Raw genomic sequence first — 23,154 nt, 5'->3', positions numbered from 1 at the left:
CTACTCACTCTAGTATTCTTGCCTGGAGGACCAGTGGACAGAGGAGCCTGGCAGGCTAAGTCCTTGGGGTCGCAAAGAGTCGGACTCCACAGGAGCATGTGATGGATGGATGGAGGGATGGATGGAGGGATGGATGGATAGATGAAGTGAACCACTTTTTAAGTAAGAAAACGGAAACTGCCAACACATATGTAGACCTTCTCACACCATCAAATCCAGAGACAGAAAAATTCAGGTCTCTTCTAGAGCAGTGAGTGACAATGCCTTTGAGGACATTCAGGTCTCCATTACTGACCGTGGGGAAGAGGATTGAAGAGAAAATCACCTTGAAATGTCATGTCTTGGGTCAGAAACAGAGGTCAAGACATAAACAATGTAACAGTACAAAATAAAACATACATTATTAGTTTGCCTGTGTGTGTTTGCACATGCGTGGGTGCTTGTGCCATATAAGGGGAAGGACTAGGGAAGTGGAAAAGTGGGCTACATAATTTGTCTGTCTCCCAGGCTTCCCTGGTGGCGCAGTGGTAAAGAATCTGCCTGCAATGCAGGAGACATGGGTTTGATCTCTGAGTGGGGAAGATGCCCTGGAGAAGGAAATGACTACCCACTCCAGTATTCTTGCCTAGAGAATTCCAAGGATAGAGGAGACTGGCAGGCTAAGTCCATGGGGTTGCAAAGATTCGGACACGACTGAGCAACTAACACACTGCAAAATGAAAAAAACAAACAAACAAAAAACCATTAAGTATTCCAAGATGGTGACAGTCAGCACATCAGTGTGGCAGGGCCTTTCAAAGGTGAGGCCCTGTGCATCTGCACCGTCACCCACCCTGTGCAGTGTGCGAAGCATACCCTGGTAGGAGGAGAAGAGTAGAATTCCTCTCCAAGCACCCTTCCCACCTCCCCAACCCCGCCAAAACTACAAGAAGGGCAACAGCAGGGAACAACTATCAAAACTAAAGCCGATGGTGCCCAACCTAGCTGGTAGCGCCGCTGGGAGCATCACTGGTATATATAAAGCTGACTTTACAATGAAGGAACGGATTCTGAGGACTTTGCGGGGTAGAAGCTTCAGACACAAAGAATAAGGGTAAGGGACAGAGACTGCATCAGACCTTCCTCTTTTTTAAAAATGTAGACAATGAATGCCTTCTCTTTCAAAGGAGAACTTAGTCTGAGTTTAGCAACTTATGTCTGGTGCCTTGGGAGCTGCGGTGGAATGTGTGGGCTTTGGTATCAGGGTGTGTCAGTGTCAAAAAAAGTAAAGACAGGTTAAATATATTTCCGTGGATTGGCTTCCCACCCTCTTTGGCAACGAACCCAAGGGTTCCTGGAAGGACCCGGGATGTAAGTGGGTTTCCGAAGACCCTCTATTTTCATCCTCCCTCCGAAGGTAAGACCCACGGAGAACCGCAGGGCTTGGCATTCTTGAGTTTAGCACAGGCCACCTCACGGGTAGAAGTGCGTCGTCCTCGGACATTTGGATGATGTGGCGAGGACTGTGGGGACCGTGAAGCTCCTAGTACCGGGCAGCGGGCCGTAGGAAGGGCGCCCCGTCCCGTCCGTCCGCAGTCGGGCAGCCGGGACAGCGAAGAGAGCGGGGTCCCGGAGGGAGGGAGGGAAGGGTCGAACCATGCTCGCGGAGGCGGCCTCATTCCCTGCCGCTCAGTCCTGCCCGAGCCAGGGGAGGCTCAGGCCCAGGGAACCTCGGGCGCAGGGGGCGGCCACCGGGCACACTGTGGCCAGTGCGGCCGCGCGGCCGCGGCTCTTGCGGCTCCGGCGCCCGCCGGGTGGTGGCTCCGCAGTGCCCGCCCCTCGCTCCCCTACCCCGCCCCTCGCGCCCCCTTCCCCGCCCCCGCCCGGCGCCCCGGCCTCGCAGACCCGCCGCCCCGTCCCTCCGCGCGCGCCGCAGCTGCTGCTCCTCCGCGCGGCGGCGCCGCCCGCGGTGCCGGCGGCGCGGCCCTCCCGCCGGCGCAGCCCTCCCGCCTCGGCCATTTTCTCTCCACCCCCTCCCCTCCCGATCCTCATCCCTCGCCCTTCCCCCCGCGCGGGGACTTTTCCGGAAAGTTTTTATTTTCCGCCTCGACTCTTGAAGAAAGAAGCTCCCGGCTCGGCGGCAGCAAAACTTTTCAGCCGCCGGGCCCCGCGGCCCTCGGCGCGCCTGGCCGAGCGATGAGCGCCCCTCCGGTCCTGCGGCCGCCCAGCCCGCTGCTGCCCGTGGCGGCGGCAGCGGCGGCGGCGGCGGCCGCGCTGGTCCCGGGGTCCGGGCCGGGGCCCGCGCCCTTCCTAAGTCCCGTCGCGGCCCCGGCCGGGGGCATCTCCTTCCATCTGCAGATCGGCTTGAGCCGCGAGCCGGTGCTGCTGCTGCAGGACTCGTCCGGGGACTACAGCCTGGCGCACGTCCGCGAGATGGCTTGCTCTATCGTCGACCAGAAGGTAAGGCGCCGCGCGACTCAGCCCGGCGCCTCCCCGCCGCGCTGGGGGCACTGCCCTCCGGCCGCCCCTCGCCGCGCCAACTTTCCGGCTCCGGGGGCTCGGCCGGCAGCCAGCCTAGCCGGCGCTCTGGAAGGGTCCCACACCGGCCGAGGTTGGATGCCCGCATCCGAGGCTCTGCACTTCGTGTTGTCCAGTTCTCCCCTTGCCCCAACCTCTTTCTATTCCCGATTTCTCACCAGTCTGCATCCTTCTCCCCCAATTCCATCCCTTTCAGGACATTTCCAGGTATCTTCTATTTTCCGGTCGCACCTCTCCCTCTCACTAAAGACTTCCCGGCTCTCCCCTCTCTTCGCTCTGGACCCTGGACCAGCACATTCCTGGCGCCGAAATCCTCCTTCCTGCACTAGAGTTTCCCCGGGGACATGCTCAGCACGATTTCAGCACCACTCCCTTCCCCTTCAGGCCCCTCTCCCAGCTCAGATTGATGCTGAGGAGTTCCTGGAATGATCTAGAGAGGAGGAATTTCTCACCTGTCAAATAAGCTTTTAAGAGAGAATGATTGACTCCGCCAGCTGTGAAAACAAATGACCAGACCACAGCTCCCCATCTCCTTGTGGTCTTCTATTCCCAACTCTGAACATGGGCGCAATTTTTTCAGTGATAAATCTGAAAGTTGCAGCCTTCTGGATTTTGATTCCCAGGGCACTGATAGTGGAGCTTTGGAGCCAGGACACAGGCATGTGAATGGGAGGGGTTCTGTCCAGGAGCACCCCAGGCTGGCTGTGCCCCTAAGTTTGAGGCTGTGGGACTTTGGACAGCGGCCACCAAAGGCAGGGTGGAAAAAGGGCCATTATCCTGGACCATGCCGCCCAGGGAGGAGACCTGGCCCGCCTATCGCTGTTTATAGCGCGATTCTGAATTTCAGGTTGTTTCTGTGGCGGTCCACAGGGGAGTCGCATGGAAGGGGGTGATAAGAGTGTAAAGGAAAGGGGGCCATGGCGCCAGTCTTCTTAGTGTAAACAGCAAGGGTTTCTGGGTGGAGACAGAGGTCTCTAAAGGTGCTGAATTTCCACCCTGAAGGACTGACTGGTACTTGCCTTATAAAGGTCCCTTGAATAATCATGAAAGCTTTCTTTAAACTGTTTGGAACAGAATTTGCTAAACCTGTGTGTTGGGAATTGTAGCACTGAGCACAGAGATATTAGGAAAAATCCCTAGGGAGAAATCACTAGTTTAAAAGTTGTAAAAGTTCTGGAGGCCAGACTAAGTTAACAGGGAGTGTCAGGAGTTTTTGTTTATTGGAAGGAGTGACATTTTATAATACGTGTGACTCTTAGTTTTTTGCATCTTCCACGTAAATGGCAGATACTGCCTAATTCTAAGTCCTATCGTATGCCTTCTCCTCATCAATACTGTTGGAGAAGGCAATGGCAACCCCTCCAGTACTCTTGCCTGGAGAATCCCAGGGACTGCGGAGCCTGGTGGGCTGCCGTCTATGGGGTCGCACAGAGTCGGACACGACTGAAAGCGACTTGGCAGCAGCAGCAGCATCAATACTGTGAAGTGTCCGTTGCAGGTTAACAGGAGCCTGCTCCTGGGCACTGAAAGCCTTCCCTTAATGGAAGTTGCAGTCTACAACAATTTCCATTGGAGTGCAAGCCAGTTAATTAAAGGATAATACTGAATAAGCACATAAAGAACCTAAGATAAAGTTTCTTAAAGAGCTAATGTGATTGTATAGAATTTTAGCTGAAAGCAAGTGAGTTACAGATAATATTCAATGGGTCAAATTAATATGGACAGACTATCTTTGAACAGTTTTTAAAGGGCGTGCCTGTGCACACACCCGCACACACACACATACACACATGCATATAGCCACACCTTGATGGAATTTAGAATGAGGAGAAATATGCATGTTTCAAGAGGTTTGAGACTAGAAATTGAATGAAGAGTGAATTCTTCTCTCTGTAACTACCAAGAGGAATGCTTTGTGGAGGGGATGATATATGTTCTGGAGAGCAGCAGAAAGCACCTATGGAATACAGAGGACCTGAGGATAGTGACTAGAGTATTTAGAGAAAGTAAAATTATGAAAAGGCTTTTCAACTAAGATGAACTCAAATTACTAGGAGTCTCTGTATCTTCTACACAGAGACGTCAAATCAAGGACAGCTGAAAGATGGATTTGCTTTGTGGAATATGTTTTAGAAGGCCAAAAATATTATGGCAGAAGGAAAACTGGAGTTCATGAGCTAATAGAATCCTGAGCCAAAGCTCTGGAGGAGAGACCTGGAGAAACACTGGCAAAGGGAAATCACCAGTCCTGGTGACTGATTTACAAGGGGAACCCCTTCCTTTTCTTTTTATTCTAGTAGTTCTGTCTCTAAGAGTTTGAGAGTTTGTTTGGGATAGCCGAATAAAGATCTCACTTACACTATTTTTTTTTGCGGGGGGGAATGTTGTGGCTAAGAGAGAGATTGAGAGATGTGTGTGAATTTGAGAGTTATGTATATACAGGATACTGTAATTAGGTATTTATTTGATAGGAAAATTTTTCATCTATCTGTTTTCTGTCATCTATCTTGAGATACAATTATACCTCAAGATTAAGAGGGCTGAGTATCCATCACAGGATAGCAGAAATGGAGAAGGGGGTCAGTGTGGAGTCAAGGAAATGGGAAGAATTTCTTTGTCCCTTATTTCAGATTCTCTTGAATTACTTTCTCAAGATACTAACTCAGAGATAGGATGACAGGAGAGAAAAAGAAAGGGAGGAAGGGAGAGAAATGAATGTTTTAGGACAGTGCTGGGATTTAGAAGTCATTTACAATTTACTATGTAGAATGGAGTCCTGTTCTCAGAGATTCTCAGAGTTCTCAGCAGATTTCTCTAGATTTTCCGAGCCCTCCACATTCATTGCGTTGTAACATGTTAAGAAGGTTTTCACGTGATAGCTTTGAGAGTTTCCTAAATGCTAACAGAGATCAGACTATCTTAAATCTTTGGAAGTATTAGCTGACAGTTCAGTTTCTATCAGCAATATTCATGGGACATTTTCCATGGGATGAACGACTGTGGAATGAGCTAAATAAGAGAGGTCTGTCTCTGAGAAATAGTATTTTAAGTTATTGTTGCTATTACTTAGAATTTATGGTTTTTCGTTCATCATGTAGTTTGCTAAGTGGCAGATATATAATTATGCTTAAAATTTTTTGATGGTTATTGAGCAAAAATATTCTGATTTTAAGATAAATGTACCTAAGTATGTACTGAATTATATAGCTAAAGAATTTAAAAAAATATTTTGTAATATTTAATATAGTTTTTATATTATATTGGAGCATAGTTCATTTACAGTGTGTTTCAGGTATACAGCAAAGTGATTCAGTTGATTTTTTTAAAATAGTTTAGGTGAAAAATCTAAAGTGTCACATACATCTTGGTATGTAACACTTTATGAATATAGAGACTATATTTGGGAAAATATTAGTTTAATGTTTTCTCTATATTAATGCTTATTTCTTTACTTTGTAAGCATGTAACCTTGAAGGCTGGTTGTATATGAAGATATATATCATGTTAGATAACATTCATGACTATTATTTTCTGGAGGGTAAAAAAATAGTTACAGTAATTGACTTCATTTTGAAACATTGTTACTTTCTACTATCAAAAGAACCTTGAATATGTGCATCTGTGTGCGCACACACACTTTTTAAAAACAAGCAGTATTAATTTAGGGATGTGGAATGCAGTTAATAGGACTATTCATTCATTTTGCCTGTTATCTTACTAGATAGACAAGTCATATTTCCCTTTTGAATTTACTTAAATGAAGTAATAGCATCTCTAAGGCTCCTGGCATATTTTCACTTTGCATAGTCATTTTTCTGACCAAGGAAACTAAGAAGTGAAATTTTAGGGAAGAGAGCTCATTAAAGGTATAACAAAGGATAGTGCCTTAGTTTGAGAGCAGCTGTGCTCTGTTTATAGTTGTTTTGCTTTCTTAATTATAAACTGTTGTCTTAACACTTGTAGTGTCACTTTAATTTTTATTGTTAATTTTAGCTATGCTACTTCTACACAGATTGAAGAAACTGGGAGTGTCTAGCTCTTTGACCAAGTCAGCACACATAGACCAACAAAATCCTTTTAAGCAAATAGATGTTTGGGTTGTAGGTTTGTATATTTTTATTCAGAATTTACATTTATCATCACTGTATTGTCATCATTTATACTGTCATCATTGTCATTTACAGTTGTCATCATTTCTGTTATTTCTAATTTAATGATGAAGTATAGAATGTGTCAGTTCATTATGTGATTCTTAAAGTAATATAATGCTTTAATACGGTGTATTTACAATTTTCAAGTTTAGTTTACAATACGATTATATTTTGATATATATGTAATGCCTGTTAATACATGTCTACTATATACATATGTAGTATATTGCCTAAGTATCTAAGTGTGTTTTGAAAAATAATTTTGAAAGCCTAATTATCCGTGTATAGCCACCATATGTTAAAGTATTGTTTTATAATTTGCATTATAGGCTGCAAAATTGAGGCCTCATTATATATCTTATAATGCAAAAGAGAAACTCTGCTTTATGTTTTTTCTATCAATACACAGAACTAAAAACCTTTTCATATCAGTGTATGCTGTTGAACACTTTTCCCAAGGAAATATTTGAGTAAGCCTTCCAAACTTTGGGCTGGGAGAATTGGACAATTGGCTGTTTTGACAAATATATGAATTACTTTAAATCTTTAGCTCCAGGATTAAAATAAATTGGAAAGACTTTTCTGTGCCAGCTATAGTCTGTGTGTATGTAAGAGAGGAGGTTAGAGGCAGAGCTGGAAACTATTAGTACTTTATGAATGTGTTGCTCTGTATCACCAAACTCCTGTCATAACCATTAAGAGAGATTTGAAACTTTATTTTGCCAATTACTTTTACTCTATTTGTGAGATGATTGTATGTAGGTCTTCACTATTTATTCATGGATGCCTTTTAATGACCTTACTAGACAAATCAAAATCCTATAAATGTATGGTTGTCACTTATCTAAGATTACTTTGAAGAGTAAAGATAATATGTGTAGAGGATTAAATATACTCTCGGTATATAGGTGACTAATAAATAGTATTACAGCCCTGGGATTTCTTTGGAGGGAATGATGCTAAAGCTGAAACTCCAGTACTTTGGCCACCTCATGCGAAGAGTTGACTCATTGGAAAAGACTCTGATGCTGGGAGGGATTGGGGCCAAGAGGAGAAGGGGACGACAGAGGATGAGATGGCTGGATGGCATCACTGACTCGATGGACATGAGTCTGAGTGAACTCCGGGAGTTGGTGATGGACAGGGAGGCCTGGCGTGCTGCGATTCACGGGGTTGCAAAGAGTAGGACACGACTGAGCCACTGATCTGATCTGATCTGATCTGTGAGGCTTTATAGACTAGCATACTGTTTTATTAACGAAAGAAATGTATACTCTGTTGTCTTATTCTTATCTCAATATAAAATTAAAATTGTATTAAAAAGCAATATGGCCCTAAGGCCAAGGTAACATTTTTTTTTTTTGCCCTCTACAACAGGGCAAATGTTATGAGTAGTTGCTTTTTTATACTGCCTCTCAATTTTCAACCTCTCAAAATTTGTCAAGGAGCCATTTGATTATTATCAAGTGAAAAACACAAATGTTGATAAAGATCATTATATTGCTTTTTATTATTTTTGACAAGTTGATTTAATTCCTTTTAAATTGCAAGTGGAATTCCAATGATATCTTGTTTGACAAAAAGCAAAATAAAACAGGTAATGATACCCCATTTGACAGTATAATGATTCTCAGATCTGGTCCTCAAGACAAATAAAAAGTTATTGTTCAAATTGATGTGAGGAGGAACACACTTGGAAATGGCTTATAGAGATCACACTTTGCTGTCTTTCTAGCATCTAGAGCTAGTGTGTAAACTGTTAACATCTGACGAATAGCTGATAGTAACATAGTTGTGCATGTGCAAAAGTGTTAGACTGGGGCTGGAGGCGATTTTACTGGGGAACAGTTAAGGTAGAAGTTTGGCTAAGCCAGTCACAAGTCTTTCTCCAGATCTTTTCACCAGCTACTACTTAACACTCATGGAAGTTCATGCTCCATTATAAAACCTTCAGACAACAATGATCAGTAGTTATTCATCCAGCCTTTGAAGAAAAAAAGTGGAATGCATAATTATATGAAACCTATATATTGATGTGTATTACACAGGAATCATTGAATAAGTTCTCAGTTCAGTTCAGTTGTTCAGTCGTGTCCGACTGTGACCCCATGAACTGCAGCACGTCAGGCCTCCCTGTCCATCACCAACTCCCCGAGTGCACCCAAACTCATGTCCATTGAGTTGGTGATGCCATCCCGCCATCTTATTCTCTGTCGTCCCCTTCTCCTCCTGCCCTCAATCTTTCCCAGCATCACGGTCTTTTCAAATGAGTCAGCTCTTTGCATCAGGTGGCCAAAGTATTGGAGTTTCAGCTTCAACATCAGTCCTTCCAGTGAAAACCCAGGACTGATCTCCTTTAGGATGGACTGGTTGGATCTCCTTGCAGTCCAAGGGACTCTCAAGAATCTTCTCCAACATCACAGTTCAAAAGCATCAATTCTTCTGTACTCAGCTTTCTTCACAGTCCAACTCTCACATCCATACATGACTACTGGAAAAACCATAGCCTTGACTAGATGGACCTTTGTTGACAATATGCTGTCATATTTTAATATGACATATTTTATGACATATTTTAATTTTAATATGCTGTCTAGGTTGGTCATAACTTTCCTTCCAAAGAGTAAGCGTCTTTAATTTCATGGCTACAATCACCATCTGCAGTGATTTTGGAGCCCCCAAAAAAGTCAGCCACTGTTTCCACTGTTTCCTCATCTCTTTGCCATGAAGTGATGGGACCAGATGCCATGATCTTCGTTTTCTGAGTGTTGAGCTTTAAGCCAACTTTTTCACTCTCCTCTTTCACTTTCATCAAGAGGCTCTTTAGTTTCTTTAGTTTAGTTTAGATACACAGTTTCATCTGTGTATCTGAGATTATTGATATTTCTCCCGGCAATCTTGATTCCAGCTTGTGCTTCTTCCAGCCCAGCGTTTCTCATGATGTACTCTGCATAGAAGTTAAATAAGCAGGGTGACAATATACAGCCTTAACATGCTCCTTTTCCTAATAAGTTTTCAAGCTGTAGTGAAAGACTAGTATAATCATCAAGATAGCAGGGCTGGACTCAGATTGGATTAGAAATGAGTAAAATTCAGTCCCATTGGAGTTGATCATAACATAGAGGTTCTTTTTAAAAATATATTTGTTTGCATTGTTTTTGTGTGTTGAAAATAGCTAATGTTTTTGACTTTGGATAGTCACCTCAGTTCATCTGTAAGATCTAAGCCCAAGTGTGGAAATACAGGTTAAAAATGTAGGATGCTTTTAAAGATAGTGCTCATCTTTTAATGTCCCCAGTATTATTCTAGAGATGTTTTGAAAATAAGATTTAAGTTTCTTAAGTCTTTCCTTGAGGCTGAAATATGTTAGAACAACATAAAACAAAAAGAAAAAGTGCATCAACTTTTTCTTTCTTTTGATAGAACTTAGATACAGAGAAAATGGTTGTCTTGCTCACAGATATTAAAAGTTCTTTTCCATCTACAAGAATATGTGAAATTTCCCCCAGGAATTCCTCTGATACTGTCAACCAAGTATTTTTTCCCATTAAAAACCAGTAGTGACAGCACCACTTGAAGTGATTTGGTAGCAGAGAAACCCACATTATGCTGTTTCTTACTTTGTCTTTCTAGCCTCACAGAAAACAGGTAATTAAATAAATAAGGCCTTTAGTTACATGGCCACTGTGGCCATTTTGGAATTTCTTACAATTTATATGCTTAAAAAGGTGAAAATTGGTATAAGAATACTGCATATTGAGACACAGTTATGCCTGTCCAAATTTATAATTTCCTATATAGAGATTTCTTCCAGAGTTTCAAAAAGGGTTTATTAGACTAAAGCTAGACAGTTGATACAGCAGCTAAGCAGTGTTGGCAAATATGAAGATTAGATTTTTAAATATGCAATCACACAGAGATTTTGTTCAACTTATTTTAGGGAAAAGGAAAAAAAGTTATGTACTTTTCATTGCTGCACTGGTTCATTGGCTTTTATTCTCTCTAGGTCACTGATTGTTGAGGAATTTGTTGAATTTACTGCTTGTATTTAGGCACAGTTTCAAAAATGTCTGAATTCCTTGCTTCATAATTGTCAGCAGTCGTTTTTTTTTTCGCATACATGTCATGAAATGAAGGAAAAATACGAATATGATCATGAAAAAATGAGCCACAAGCCGCTGCGGTTTTCAGCATTGTTAAAAGCAGGAAGGAATTGAGGGAATGGTTGGGTACAAAAAGGGCGGCAGCTAAGCTGTGGTGATGGCATTGAATCCAGGGGGACTGAGTGGATTCGAGTGGGTTACCAACAGTGAGGCCTGTGGGGTTTTGAGACTAGAGGCACCTGAGGGCAGCAAAGGCAGCACAGCCCTGACCCCTCACGGATTCAGTCAGCAGGAATGGTCCCATCGGGGAAGCGGTTGGAAGGGGTCTGGAAGTGGCTTTTTACACGCAGATAGTCCTCTTGGGAAGTTTTCAGAATGTCACACATGAGGGGTTCAAATAGCAACTCCGTGAGGACTTGACCGTGAGAGTTTCAGGAAGGGTTCTGCTCATGGTAACAGACGCCCACAAAAGGGAGCCTCCAGGAGCCACACCTTCCTGGCACGGACTCTGTGTGCCTGTCTGTATCTTAGCTTCTTGGCATTTGTCGTGTCTGATTTTCACAGTAGCTCTTTGTGATAGTCATTTTCTCTCCATTTTAAGGTTGAAGGAGCTGAATAAGGGTCAGAGAGGTTAAATCATTTACTACTCCAATCAGGTAACTATTAAGTAAAAAGCAAAACCACTCAATTCTTTTTTCCCATCACTGTAGGTAATCCTAAGAACAGGGAGAGCTGGAATGGCCATAGGTCTATACGGAGTCTGAAATTACCAAGTTGAGAGGGAGGGGAATGTTAAACTCCCTTACATTAAACTCCCTACTTAAAAACACTTCAGCTTTGACAGTGTGATATTATTTCTGTTAGTTTAAATTATTTCTTAGTCTAGAAGACTTGCCTTATTTTGGTTCACATCCCAGTTAGTGGTCAGGTCAGCTGAGATTCTAACCACTTCGGGGGATACCACTGCATGTCCCCCATCTTATCAGTGGCAAGATACGCATAAGGGACATGAAATACGGACTCTCTTTGGGGATATTAGGGCCTTGAGAGATACGTGATTGCCTGAAGTAGTGATATTTTAGAAACATGGATTACCCTTGAGGAGTCATATAAACTGCAGTGTATCTACTTGTTATTTATATATTTATTTATTTAAATAAATATCTACGTAGCAGAATCTGGTTTGGTGTTTGCTTTCATTGTACTCCGGTAAGAAGATGTAAGGATAGCCAATCCTCACCCATCTTTATAAATTTCCAGACACCACTGTTGTTTATCCAGAGAAGTTAATTATCCTGTGTGATTAAATTTCCTGGGTTGGTTCACAGCACTTCCTTCCTAGGAAATGTGGACATGAAGGTGTTTTGGAAGAAGCGATTATGGTAAGAATATGTATTGGTCAAGTGTGGCTCAAGACTAGTGGATGTAAAGTATCTTAGCTACCTATGAAAATCAATGAATCATTTCTTCTTAAATAGGACATTGATTGTGAGAAGATTCTGAGAAAATAGTTAAGGGTCTTAAGAAAACTGCCTGTCAGTGGTTGCTTTTCATTTGAGAAGTATGTGGATTGACTGTGTGCATATGCTAAGGGTTGTGGTTTGCATGTATGATTCCTCTTTTCTATAAATTTAATGTATTTGTCTATTTTTGGTCGCTTATGAATTAGCCTACCATAAGGTAAACTCGCACTTATACATAATCAGTTGCAGGCCACATGGAAGTTTTCCTTTCCACTTTAGTCCAGTCTGGATTGTGAATTGCTCCTTTGCATTGTCTGTGTACAAGGCTAAGGCCAGCACTTCCTGTGTAGACTAATTGTACTGTCTTTAGGCTTTACAGAAATGTAATTGCTTGTATAAGTGGACATGATTTGATTTAAAGTATGACATAACTCAGTTTTATACTAAGGGTTCCTGCCCTGAATGACTGTTGGAAAGCATATAGGAAAGTAGTTATATTCAGCCCTGATGGATTGGAAATGTACCTGAAATATTGCCTGTCTTTGACATATTTTGGACTTTGCAGCTTTAGTGTAATGGACAAGTTACTAGGGAATTCTCTTTTGACATTTCTCACTGGTGATCTCTTGGGTGACAAGAAGGCAAAGACCTATCTGGCTGTAGTAGAAATCTGAATTTACTAGATGTTTCCTAGTGTAAGTACTATGCTTGTAAGCCTTATCTTGAGGTAACCCATCTTGAATTAGGAGAACATAGCATCAGTTGCTGTTCAAGGAGTAGTAAAGTGAATTGCTCATGCCTAGCTCTTCTCTCGGAGAAGGCAATGGCAACCAACTCCAGTACTCTTGCCTGGAAAATCCCATGGACGGAGGGGCCTGGTGGGCTGCAGTCCATGGGGTCGCTAGGAGTCCCACACGACTGAGCGACTTCACTTTCACTTTCACGCATTGGAGAAGGAAATGGCAACCCACTCCAGTGTTCTTGCCTGGAGAATCCCAGGGACAGGGGAGCCTGGTGGGCTGCCGTCTATGGGGTCGCACAGAGTTGGACACGACTGAAGCGACTTAGCAGCAGCAGCAGCAGCAGCAGCAGCAGCTCTTCTCTATCAATGATCAGTGCTGAGAAAAAATTACTTAGGTTTAGAGTAGTTTCTTGACAGGAAGGTTCTGTGCCCTTCCCTTTGATACATGGTAATTCCATCTGCTACTGTGGCACCTATTGGCAGGCAGTGGTGGCTCAGAGGTTAAAGCATCTGCCCGCAATGCTGGAGACCTGGGTTCGCTCCCTGGGTCGGGAAGGTCCTCTGGAGAAGGAAATGGCAACCCACTCAGTACTCTTGCCTGGAGAATCCCATGGACGGAGGAGCCTGGTGGGCTATAGTCCATGGGGTCGCAAAGAGTCGGACACAACTGAGTGACTTCATTTCACTCACTGTGGCACCTATTGTCACCTGGGATGTAGATTTTTAGAGTATTTAAAGAAATCCAACAGCTTGCATAGATTTGCAAAGAATTAAAGACTAGATCTTGCATGATCTTAGCTTTTATTCAGTTCTCTGAGAAGAAGATGGAGCAAAAGTGAACATACAATAAGAATGGACTAATTTAATTGAGTGGAGTTACATAGAGTGACCGGATGCCCACTTACCTGGGACAGTCCCAGTTGTGTCTGTTGTCCTGGAAATCCTTTAAATTATATGTTTACTGATAAAAACGGTGGACTTTTAAGTTAAAAACAAGCAACAGACAAAAACAGAAAGAAAACCTTACTTAGGGCAGACATTGTGTTGCCTTTTGGCCAAATGTCCTTGTATATTTAAAGATAAAAGCAAAACTTACATGTCAAATCTATTTCATGGAGTCTTCAGATTATATATATTAACTATGTCACTTTGAGTAACTATTTTAAGTGGATTCTTGGGCTACAAACAAAAACCTTACTTTGATTAGGTTACTATCCCCTTTGATCAAAAGTTTCTGTGTAACTTTAAGATATAGCCAATATTTAGAATTGATTTCATAAACCAGTTAATTAGATCTGACTTTGAATATAGTATCTAAAATAATTTGCACTCTATTTTTCCAACCAGTCAGTGTAAATCAAGGTGCCATGATACTTATGTATGTGTTTTTGTATCAAACAGCAAATAATTGTACTTATTTTGGTGATTCATGCTACCCTTATTAATTCAAGTAGGTAAACAGGCCTGCCTTGAAGCTCCTGTACCCTTGGCAACCATCACAAAGGCAGAATACTCTGACTTACATGCAGAGGGATAACATTATCATAGTTTCACGTTGTACTGTCTTTTATTCTCTGGTCTGCAGAAAGTATAATGTGGTTAGCAGAAAGAAAAATTGCAAATCAATATCCTTGATTACTTAGAAAACTTGTCTTATATTTAAAAAACAAGTAGGCAAATAAGGGAGATAATTTTTTTGAAATTGTGTTGTCCCATGATAATAATGTGTAGGTTATAGCTCATATTTTCTTAAGATATTCACAGGTTGAGCCTGGAAGAAGCAAATATATGAGTTATACCTAGTCCTCTATGCTTGACTTCTATTGATGATTATACTGTTGAAGTAATAGTAAGAATTTTAGGTTCAGAAATTACAGTGTTGAAAATAATGCAAGTAAATGGGGTCTAAAGCCATTTGAAAAGAAATTTGATTTTGTATGATCATTTGTTTAGAATTTTCCACGCATGAACTATTATAATTTTATACTTCAATTAAATAATTGTTTTTCTTTTTTTTTTTTAAACCTATGTTTTTCTTTTATTTTGAAAATTATAGAATTGCCACATATAATGGCTGAATAGTTATCCTCAAAGATGTCCACATCTTAATTCCTGGAACCTGCAAATGATACGGCAGAAGGGACTTGACAGATGTTGGCTGAGGATTTTGAGGTCAGGAGAGATCCTGGATTCTCTAAAGTAATATTAAGAATTTTATATGGGTGGCCAGTCCCATCATGTAAACCCCTAAACGTGGTGAATCTTCTAGGATAAGTCAGAAGGATGAGACTCAGAAGCAGGAAAGATTACAAGCATAAGAAGGACTGGATTCTTGTTGCTGACTTTGAAGGAGGAAACGGGCTGGGAACCAAGGAATGCTGGGGTCGTTATGAGGGGAAAACAGGAGGAGACCCAGCATAATAATAGGAAGAGATGTGACAGGAGAAACTGGGGTGGGGGGTGGTATTTGAAAAACAGGTCTTGAGCCAAGCCATGCAGTTGAAGCTAGAAGCTGAAAAAGACAGGAAAAAATGATTCTCCCCTAGAACCTCTAGAAGAACCACACATTGACTTTAACTCTGTGAAATTGACTTTGGACTCCAGAACTCTGAGAGGATAAATTTGTGTTTTTCAAAGTTGCTAAGTTTGTGGTAGTTTATTACAGAAGTGACAGGATACTAATATACCACGTTAACGGCCGAAAAGGTGAGAAAGTCAGATCAATTACAAAATGAGAATTCTCATTCTATAAATGAATATGCTCATCATAACTCACATATTGTTCTTTTCTCTTTTCATACGGTACTTTCTATGTCAAGTTTTAAATATAAAATGTTCAGGGCCTTGGGGATAATTTTTGTGTGAAGGCTATTCAGATATTTACATTGGTTTTAGAATTTAGTTTTCAAGTTTTTAAAGTTTCAAATTCAGATGTTAGTCTTAATCTTTCTAGTGCAACTTATATTTAAAATTTTTACTCTAGGAGACAATCACATATAAGAATCTTTGAAGAATTAATATCCTTTGCAAATCCAATTATTTGGATACTTTCAAACATTTTAATGTATTTGATTTCCTTTAAATACTGCAATCACCTGCTTGATAAACCTTTATATCTTCTTAAGTAATTTTTATACATTTGATAAATGAAACTTATAAATACACAAATATGGTAAAATTTAAGTTCTTAAGTATTCCATTGCCATATACATAAGCCAAAATTAAAATTAATTGCCTAATTATATTTACATAATATATAAGCAAAAGTATTAATAAAAGCATTAATATGATGTTTTTGACTCTCTTAAACTTTCCCCTATTTAATTACAAATATCCCCATTTTGAAAGATCTTTTTCTACCTGTGAAATAATTATGTGATTTCACATAGTTTGTGGCTTTCCCTTTCCATGTAAATTCTACAGTTGTCTTCTCTTAGTTAAGTTTGCATAAACAAACGCCGGTGCTTTTAGCTGGGACAGAAAGTGGATTCTTGTTGGAAGTTTAGGTCAGTTCCATGGAATCTTGTTTCAATTCCATTACTTCAGGAGGTAATCGTGTCCCCCACATCCCTGAATCTAATTTATATATTACTTCTGTGTGCTGAAAATTCTCTAGTTCCTACCCAGATCGATCATTTGAGTGGATTTTTAATTACTTCAGCTCCTAAGATAAATGAAACCCTTTTCTATCTACACTAAAGAATTTTGAACCTGATAGGATAACTGCTTTTTCATACTTAAACATTTTTAAGGCTCTTAAGAAAATAACTTCTTAGGGATATTAAATGTGTGATTGAACATTGGCCCTCTCTCAGGGCTTTTCCTGACCACCTAGTCACGACTCATAAGATGATTCTTCTAACTTGGTATCTTTCCTTATAAATAAAAAAACACTCTAGGGCACCAATATGTATATCTGAATATCTGAATACAATTTGTGTATGGATTTAATACAATATGTTTAACTTGTCAACTGTTCTTGGGTATTTAAGATTCTATCAATTTTTTTAATGTCTTTATGCATATAGTATGGCAGACTTTTCCCCCTGTTACATATATAAGATTTATATTTGAACTTGTCTGTTAAAATTCCTAAGATTAATATTGTCTTTAATATTTTAGTATTGTCTGTTAATAATTCTAACATTAATATTTATAGTTTTTATTTTAGAATTATAGTGGTTCTTTGCTTTCTTCAGTTTGAAAATTACAAACACATATGGTTTGGGGCTTTTGCTCTGTTTTAAAAGAGAAAGTTTCAGAATAAACTGTTACATTTAATAGCAAGTGCTTAAATCCATCAGTGGGTAGACTGTATGGAATATATCTAGCAAATTCACAATGAGCAAATAATAAAATTGAAAAGGAAACAGCACTTTCCATTTTCCAGCTTTCTTTTATAACAACTGGCCTGTTATTTTCTCTATATCTAAATTCATTTTAATCTTTAAAAAAGTAGTTTGAAAAATATACATTCCTATAAATATTTAGGAAAATTCCATAGGATAATTTCTTAAAATTTCACCCTTGCTTGCTATTACCATTCTCTGTAATGTTCATTAGATACCTGAAATACAAAAAGAGATTCTTAACGACGTAAATGTGAAGTCATCTTTGACATGTCCATTTTCTCCAAAAGTCCTTTTTGCAAAAGAAACATTTGCATTGTTTATTCAATACTGTAGACCTGTCTTTGATAATTTAAAATATCTTTTGATTGATAAAACTTTGATTTACACACAAAGGCTCAGGGAAATCTTTATTTAGTAAATTGAATAAGATTAAGAAAATCACATGAGAGTGTAACAGGCAACCATCTTTGCCTGTTTTTCTTCTGTTATATCCCAGAAATCTAGAACAGTGTGTGACACTGAATGATTTAAACTAATGATTTATCCCATTATGGTAAAGTTTCTAGAAGCAGAACCCTGTGTGGTCAGGCTTTATGCAAATTAAGTCTATAGTTATATCTGGGCTATTTGCTTTCTAGGAAATCCTCATTTCTTCCTTTGTTCCATAATTATTAGTCAAATAATTGTTTTTTTAACTGAATTAGAAGTGTTTTGGAATATAGGATGTACTTCAGAAGAAAGTTGGACTGTTATTTGAGGAGACAAGCACACACACACAACACTCTGGGATCTGAATCTTTTCTGAGGAGTTGGTATTCCTCTCATCTGACTGACTGGGCCAAGGATTTGAAGCCAGTGAAAGCCTCCTTCCTGAAAACATTTTATGATAGGGCCTGAATAAATGTTTGTTGAATTGAATGGAGAACAGAAAGGAGTCTTTTGTGGTTGTTAGTGGATGCCTAGTTGAAGTGTTAAGAAAGACACTTAGTGTTTTACTTGTCATATCAGCCTCATTTACCTGTAGATTTTAAGAACATAATTGGGGAAATAATAAAAAGCCTGACATACAAAAGATAGCTGTAGGTGAGATGGTGATGGAGAGGGAAGTATAATGTGTTTGCCCAGGATGGGGAGTGTGGGGCGGTGGTGGCGGGGTGGGTAGGGGGTGGGTGTGAATCAAAAAATAACACAAATTCAATGAATGTTAGCTGACTGTTCCTTTGCTTTTTTTTTTTGCTTCTCACTGGTTTATGGAGTGAACTTGAGAAACTCAGATGGGCCGACAGGGGACACTCAAGAGTGGTCTCCAGCAGGGAACTTTTTAGATAATAAATAGTCACTAGTTTTTCAGTAGAATTACAGTTGAAAAATATTTACCTTTTCTTTCGTTCCTGTCAATTCTTAACCTTAGCTACTTTCATTTTTTTTTAATATTTTTATGTCACATTTATGTGACAATTATGTTTTAGATTTCTTAAGTCAGATTTTAGGCTTTTAAAATGATTTAAGGTTATGCTTGTTTTTGAAAATCATTTTTATTCATACTTTGTTACTTATTTATTGTATACTGGAGAAGGAAATGGCAACCCACTCCAGTGTTCTTGCCTGGAGAATCCCAGGGATGGTGGAGCCTGGTGGACTGCCGTCTAGGGGGTTGCACAGAGTCGGACAGAACTGAAGCGACTTCGCAGCAGCAGCAGCAGCAGCAGCAGAAGCTGGTGTTAAATTATATATCTATATCTATCCATGTGTATGTGTGTATGTTTGCTTCTTATTTCATGGGGGGGGGTTGTCTTTTCTAAGTTCTTTTTATTTTCTCTTCATAATTTTAGCTCTTGACAACCCAGATTTATTCCTCATATGTTTTAAATTTTCTGTCCTGCTGTTTGTATCCTGTTTGCTTCATAATTTACTTTTTCATGCAGTTTTAAGCCTTCTTGGACATTCTTAAATATCTGAGTTGACTTTCCCCAGAGTCTTAAACACCTCTCTGTGGATATCATATTTGATTTTCTGGAATCCTGTTGCTTTTTAACATAACATCCAGTCCTTGGATGTGGGATGTGTGATCACCCAAGTATTATATGTAACAACCATGTTTGGGCAAAAGAGTTGCATGCTGTGAGCTAAAAGTTTGTATAACCTCAACAATCACTCCTGGGGAGGGCTTCTCTCAGCCCTTGGTGCCAAGCTGGGGGCGATGATATCCCTATATCTCTCATTAATGACAAAACAGTAGCGACTGTGTACCTGTGTTTCTGTTTAAAATGATCATGCTTCCAGGTTACTTATGCAAAGATGCTTCCCACCTTTACTGACAAGATTTTACAGAGAACAAAATAACTGGTTGAGTACAGGAGTTATCTGAACTTGGATTTTTCACAGTGAAATTTTCTTCCACTGGCAAATACTTATTTAAAGTCATCAAGTATATCTTTTATCCAGAACTTTAAGTGTCAAGCTCTCGATATACAAAAAACCCTTCCTTCCTATTTACTTTTGGATTAGGGACCCAAGTCACCCTCCTCTCCTACCCCTCATTCCTTGTGGTTCAAGAATATGGAAGACTAGAGTTGCAGGAGGGAAACTTGGTTAAATTTCATAAATTAGGCCAAGTTTCAACACTCTTGATAGTGTGGTGTGATCTTCCTGCCTTTCTCCTCCAAGAATTTTCTTTCTGACTCCCTTGAAGGTGTGCTCTTTCACCTTGATAGGGTGTATCTCACACAGCCAGTGTGTTGTGCAATTGAAAATCAACTTAAGAGGCGACATCACTCATCTGGCAGTCCTGGAGTATGATTAAACTGTCTTCATAAAAAGTATCTTGTGTTCTCCACAAACTATTGATTTATTTCCATTTTGTCTAAACTGGTTTCCATTTAAAAATCTAATTCTGCCGTCAGAATGGGAGAAAATAATAGCAACTGAAGCAACTGGCAAAGAATTAATCTCCAAAATATACAAGCAGCTCATGCAGCTCAATACCAGAAAAATAAATGACCCAGTCAAAAAGTGGGCCAAAAAACTAAACAGCATTCCTCCAAAGAAGACATACAGATGGCTAACAAACACATGAAAAAATGCTCAACATCACTCATTATCAGAGAAATGCAAATCAGAACCACAATGAGGTACCATCTCACGCCAGTCAGAATGGCTGCCATCAAAAAGTCTACAAATAATAAATGCTGGAAGAGGGTATGGGGAAAAGGGAACCCTCATATACTGTTGGTGGGAATGCAAACTTGTACAGCCACTTTGGAGAACAGTGTGGAGATTCCCTAAAAAACAGGAACTAGAACTGCCGTATGACCCAGCAATCCCACTACTGGGCATACACACCGAGGAAACCAGAAGGAAAAGAGACACGTGCACCCTAGTGTTCACTGCAGCACTATTTACAGTGCTAGGACATGGAAGCAGCCAGTGTACATTGGCAGATGAATGGATAAGAAAGTTGCGGTACATATACACATGGAATATTACTCAGCTATAAAAAGAACGCATTTGAGTCAGTTCTAATGAGGTGGATAAAACTGGAGCCTATTATACAGAGTGAAGTAAGTCAGAAAGAGAGACACCAATACAGCATCTTAACGCATATATATGGAATTTAGAAAGACGGTAATGATGACCCTATATGCAAGACAGCAAAAGAGACACAGATGTAAAGAACAGACTTTTGGACTCTGTGAGAGAAGGCAAGGTTGGGATGATTTGAGAGAAAAGCATTGAAACATGTATATTACCATATGTAAAATAGATGACCAGTGCAAGTTTGATGCATGAAGCAGGGTGCTCAAAGCCAGGGCTCTGGGACCACGAAGACGGCAGATGGGGTAGGGAGGGAGGTGGGAGGGAGGTTCAGGATGGAGGGGACACATGTACACCCATGGCTGATTCATGTTGACGTGTAGCAGAAACAACCACAATATTGTAAAGTAATTAATGTCTAATTAAAATAAATTAATTTAATAAAAAATCTAATTCTGATTATTTTAGGCTACTGATTTTATACTAGGGGCAGTCAGGAGTTAGATCCTATTTTCATACCCCCTCTTTTAACTGGGAATGATATCAAATGACTTTTAGTTTTTATTAATCTTACCTTAAGGTTTGAATTCATGAATAAAAATCAGTTATGATTTGATTTTTTGAACTCAGCTTGTACCCCTGATCATTTAAGCTCTGTCAAAACCTGCTCAGTAAGGCGCTACTGGTATAAACATCATTAGGAATCAACTTCTGATAGAACAGTTAATATAAGCAATTGTTACTATTATTGTGAATTTTATCATGGATACAGCTGACATTTGTCAGCCATTACTATACCACTCTTTTAAAAGATTAGCTTATTTGTTTACCCTAGAAATAGATAACAACATTTACCCTCATTTTTTTAGGTGAGGGAACTGTCACTGGAAGAATTATCCAGCATTACATAGGCACTGACAGAGTTGGGATTTAAATTTAGGCATCTAGGCTCCAAAGTTCATGTCCTTTTAACACCCCGACTATATGTATAGAACATCTTTAACATTTCCAGGCCAGGAAAAGCAGTGAGTTACACCTCATCTCTTTATGGTTGTTTCATAATCATTTGATAATACTTTTGAATTAGCTAGATGCCTGTTACAAAAAATACACAGAAAATATTTTTTCTAAATAAGATCAACTATTTGAAATTATGAGGAACCCAGACTAGGGATTGATCCTTTTAATTAATTATTACCACAAAGACAGGTGCACAAAAACTTTTCTAAATTAGACTTATGTTTCCAAGCTTAAAATTGACTTAAACAGTTATATATGTACATGTGTATTTGTACCTGTAAAACATATGTATTTGTTAAAAAGAAGAAATTACATAAAAAATTAAAGAGATGGGAATACCAGACCACCTGATCTGCCTCCTAAGAAATCTGTGTGCAGGTCAAGAAGCAATGGTTAGAACTGGACATGGAACAAGAGAACAAGTTCCAAATTGGGAAAGGAGTTTGTCAAGGCTGTGTATTGTCACCTTGCTTATTAACTTATATGCAGAGTACATTATGAGAAACGCTGGACTGGATGAAGCACAAGCTGGAATCAAGATTGCCGGGAGAAATATCAATAACCTCAGATACGCAGATGACACCACACTTATGGCAGAAAGCAAAGTAAGAACTAAAGAGTCTCTTGATGAAAGTGAAAGAGGAGAGTGAAAAAGTTTGCTTAAAGCTCAACATTCAGAAAACTAAGATCATGGCATCTGGTCTTATCATTTCATGGCAAATAGATGAGGAAACAATGGAAACAGTGACAGATTTTATTTTGGGGGGCTCCTAAATGCAGGTCAGGAAGCAACAGTTAGAACTGGACATGGAACAACAGACGGTTCCAAATAGGAAAAGGAGTACGTCAAGGCTGTATACTGTCACCCTGCTTATTTAACTTCTATGCAGAGTACATAATGAGAAACGCTGGGCTGGAAGAAGCACGAGCTGGAATCAAGATTGCTGGGAGAAATATCAATAACCTCAGATATGCAGATGACACCACCCTTATGGCAGAAAGTGAAGAGGAACTCAAAAGCCTCTTGATGAAGGTGAAAGTGGAGAGTGAAAAGATTGGCTTAAAGCTCAACATTCAGAAAACGAAGATCATGGCATCTGGTCCCATTACTTCATGGGAAATAGATGGGGAAACAGTGGAAACAATGTCAGACTTTATTTTTTTGGGCTCCAAAATCACTACAGATGGTGACTGCAGCCATGAAATTAAAAGACGCTTACTCTTTGGAAGGAAAGTTATGACCAACCTAGATAGCATATTGAAAAGCAGAGA

At 40.1% G+C, this 23,154-nt stretch overlaps 1 protein-coding gene across 2 annotated transcripts in view; it reads left to right on the top strand.

The window, feature by feature from the left end:
* Positions 1–1,971: 1,971 nt before the first annotated feature.
* Positions 1,972–23,154, top strand: part of PRKD1 (protein kinase D1) — a 347,191-nt gene continuing 326,008 nt past the window's right edge. For both annotated transcript variants that reach the window (XM_027521799.1, XM_027521798.1), the window contains exon 1: positions 1,972–2,439. In XM_027521799.1, the coding sequence (XP_027377600.1) occupies positions 2,176–2,439 (264 nt within the window). In that variant the 5' untranslated portion in view covers positions 1,972–2,175. The remainder of the gene's footprint in view (positions 2,440–23,154) is intronic.

The sequence above is a fragment of the Bos indicus x Bos taurus genome, chromosome 21 (genome assembly GCF_003369695.1).
Source record: "Bos indicus x Bos taurus breed Angus x Brahman F1 hybrid chromosome 21, Bos_hybrid_MaternalHap_v2.0, whole genome shotgun sequence".
Classification (NCBI taxonomy): domain Eukaryota; kingdom Metazoa; phylum Chordata; class Mammalia; order Artiodactyla; family Bovidae; genus Bos; species Bos indicus x Bos taurus.
This window is presented reverse-complemented; position numbering and strand designations above follow the sequence as displayed.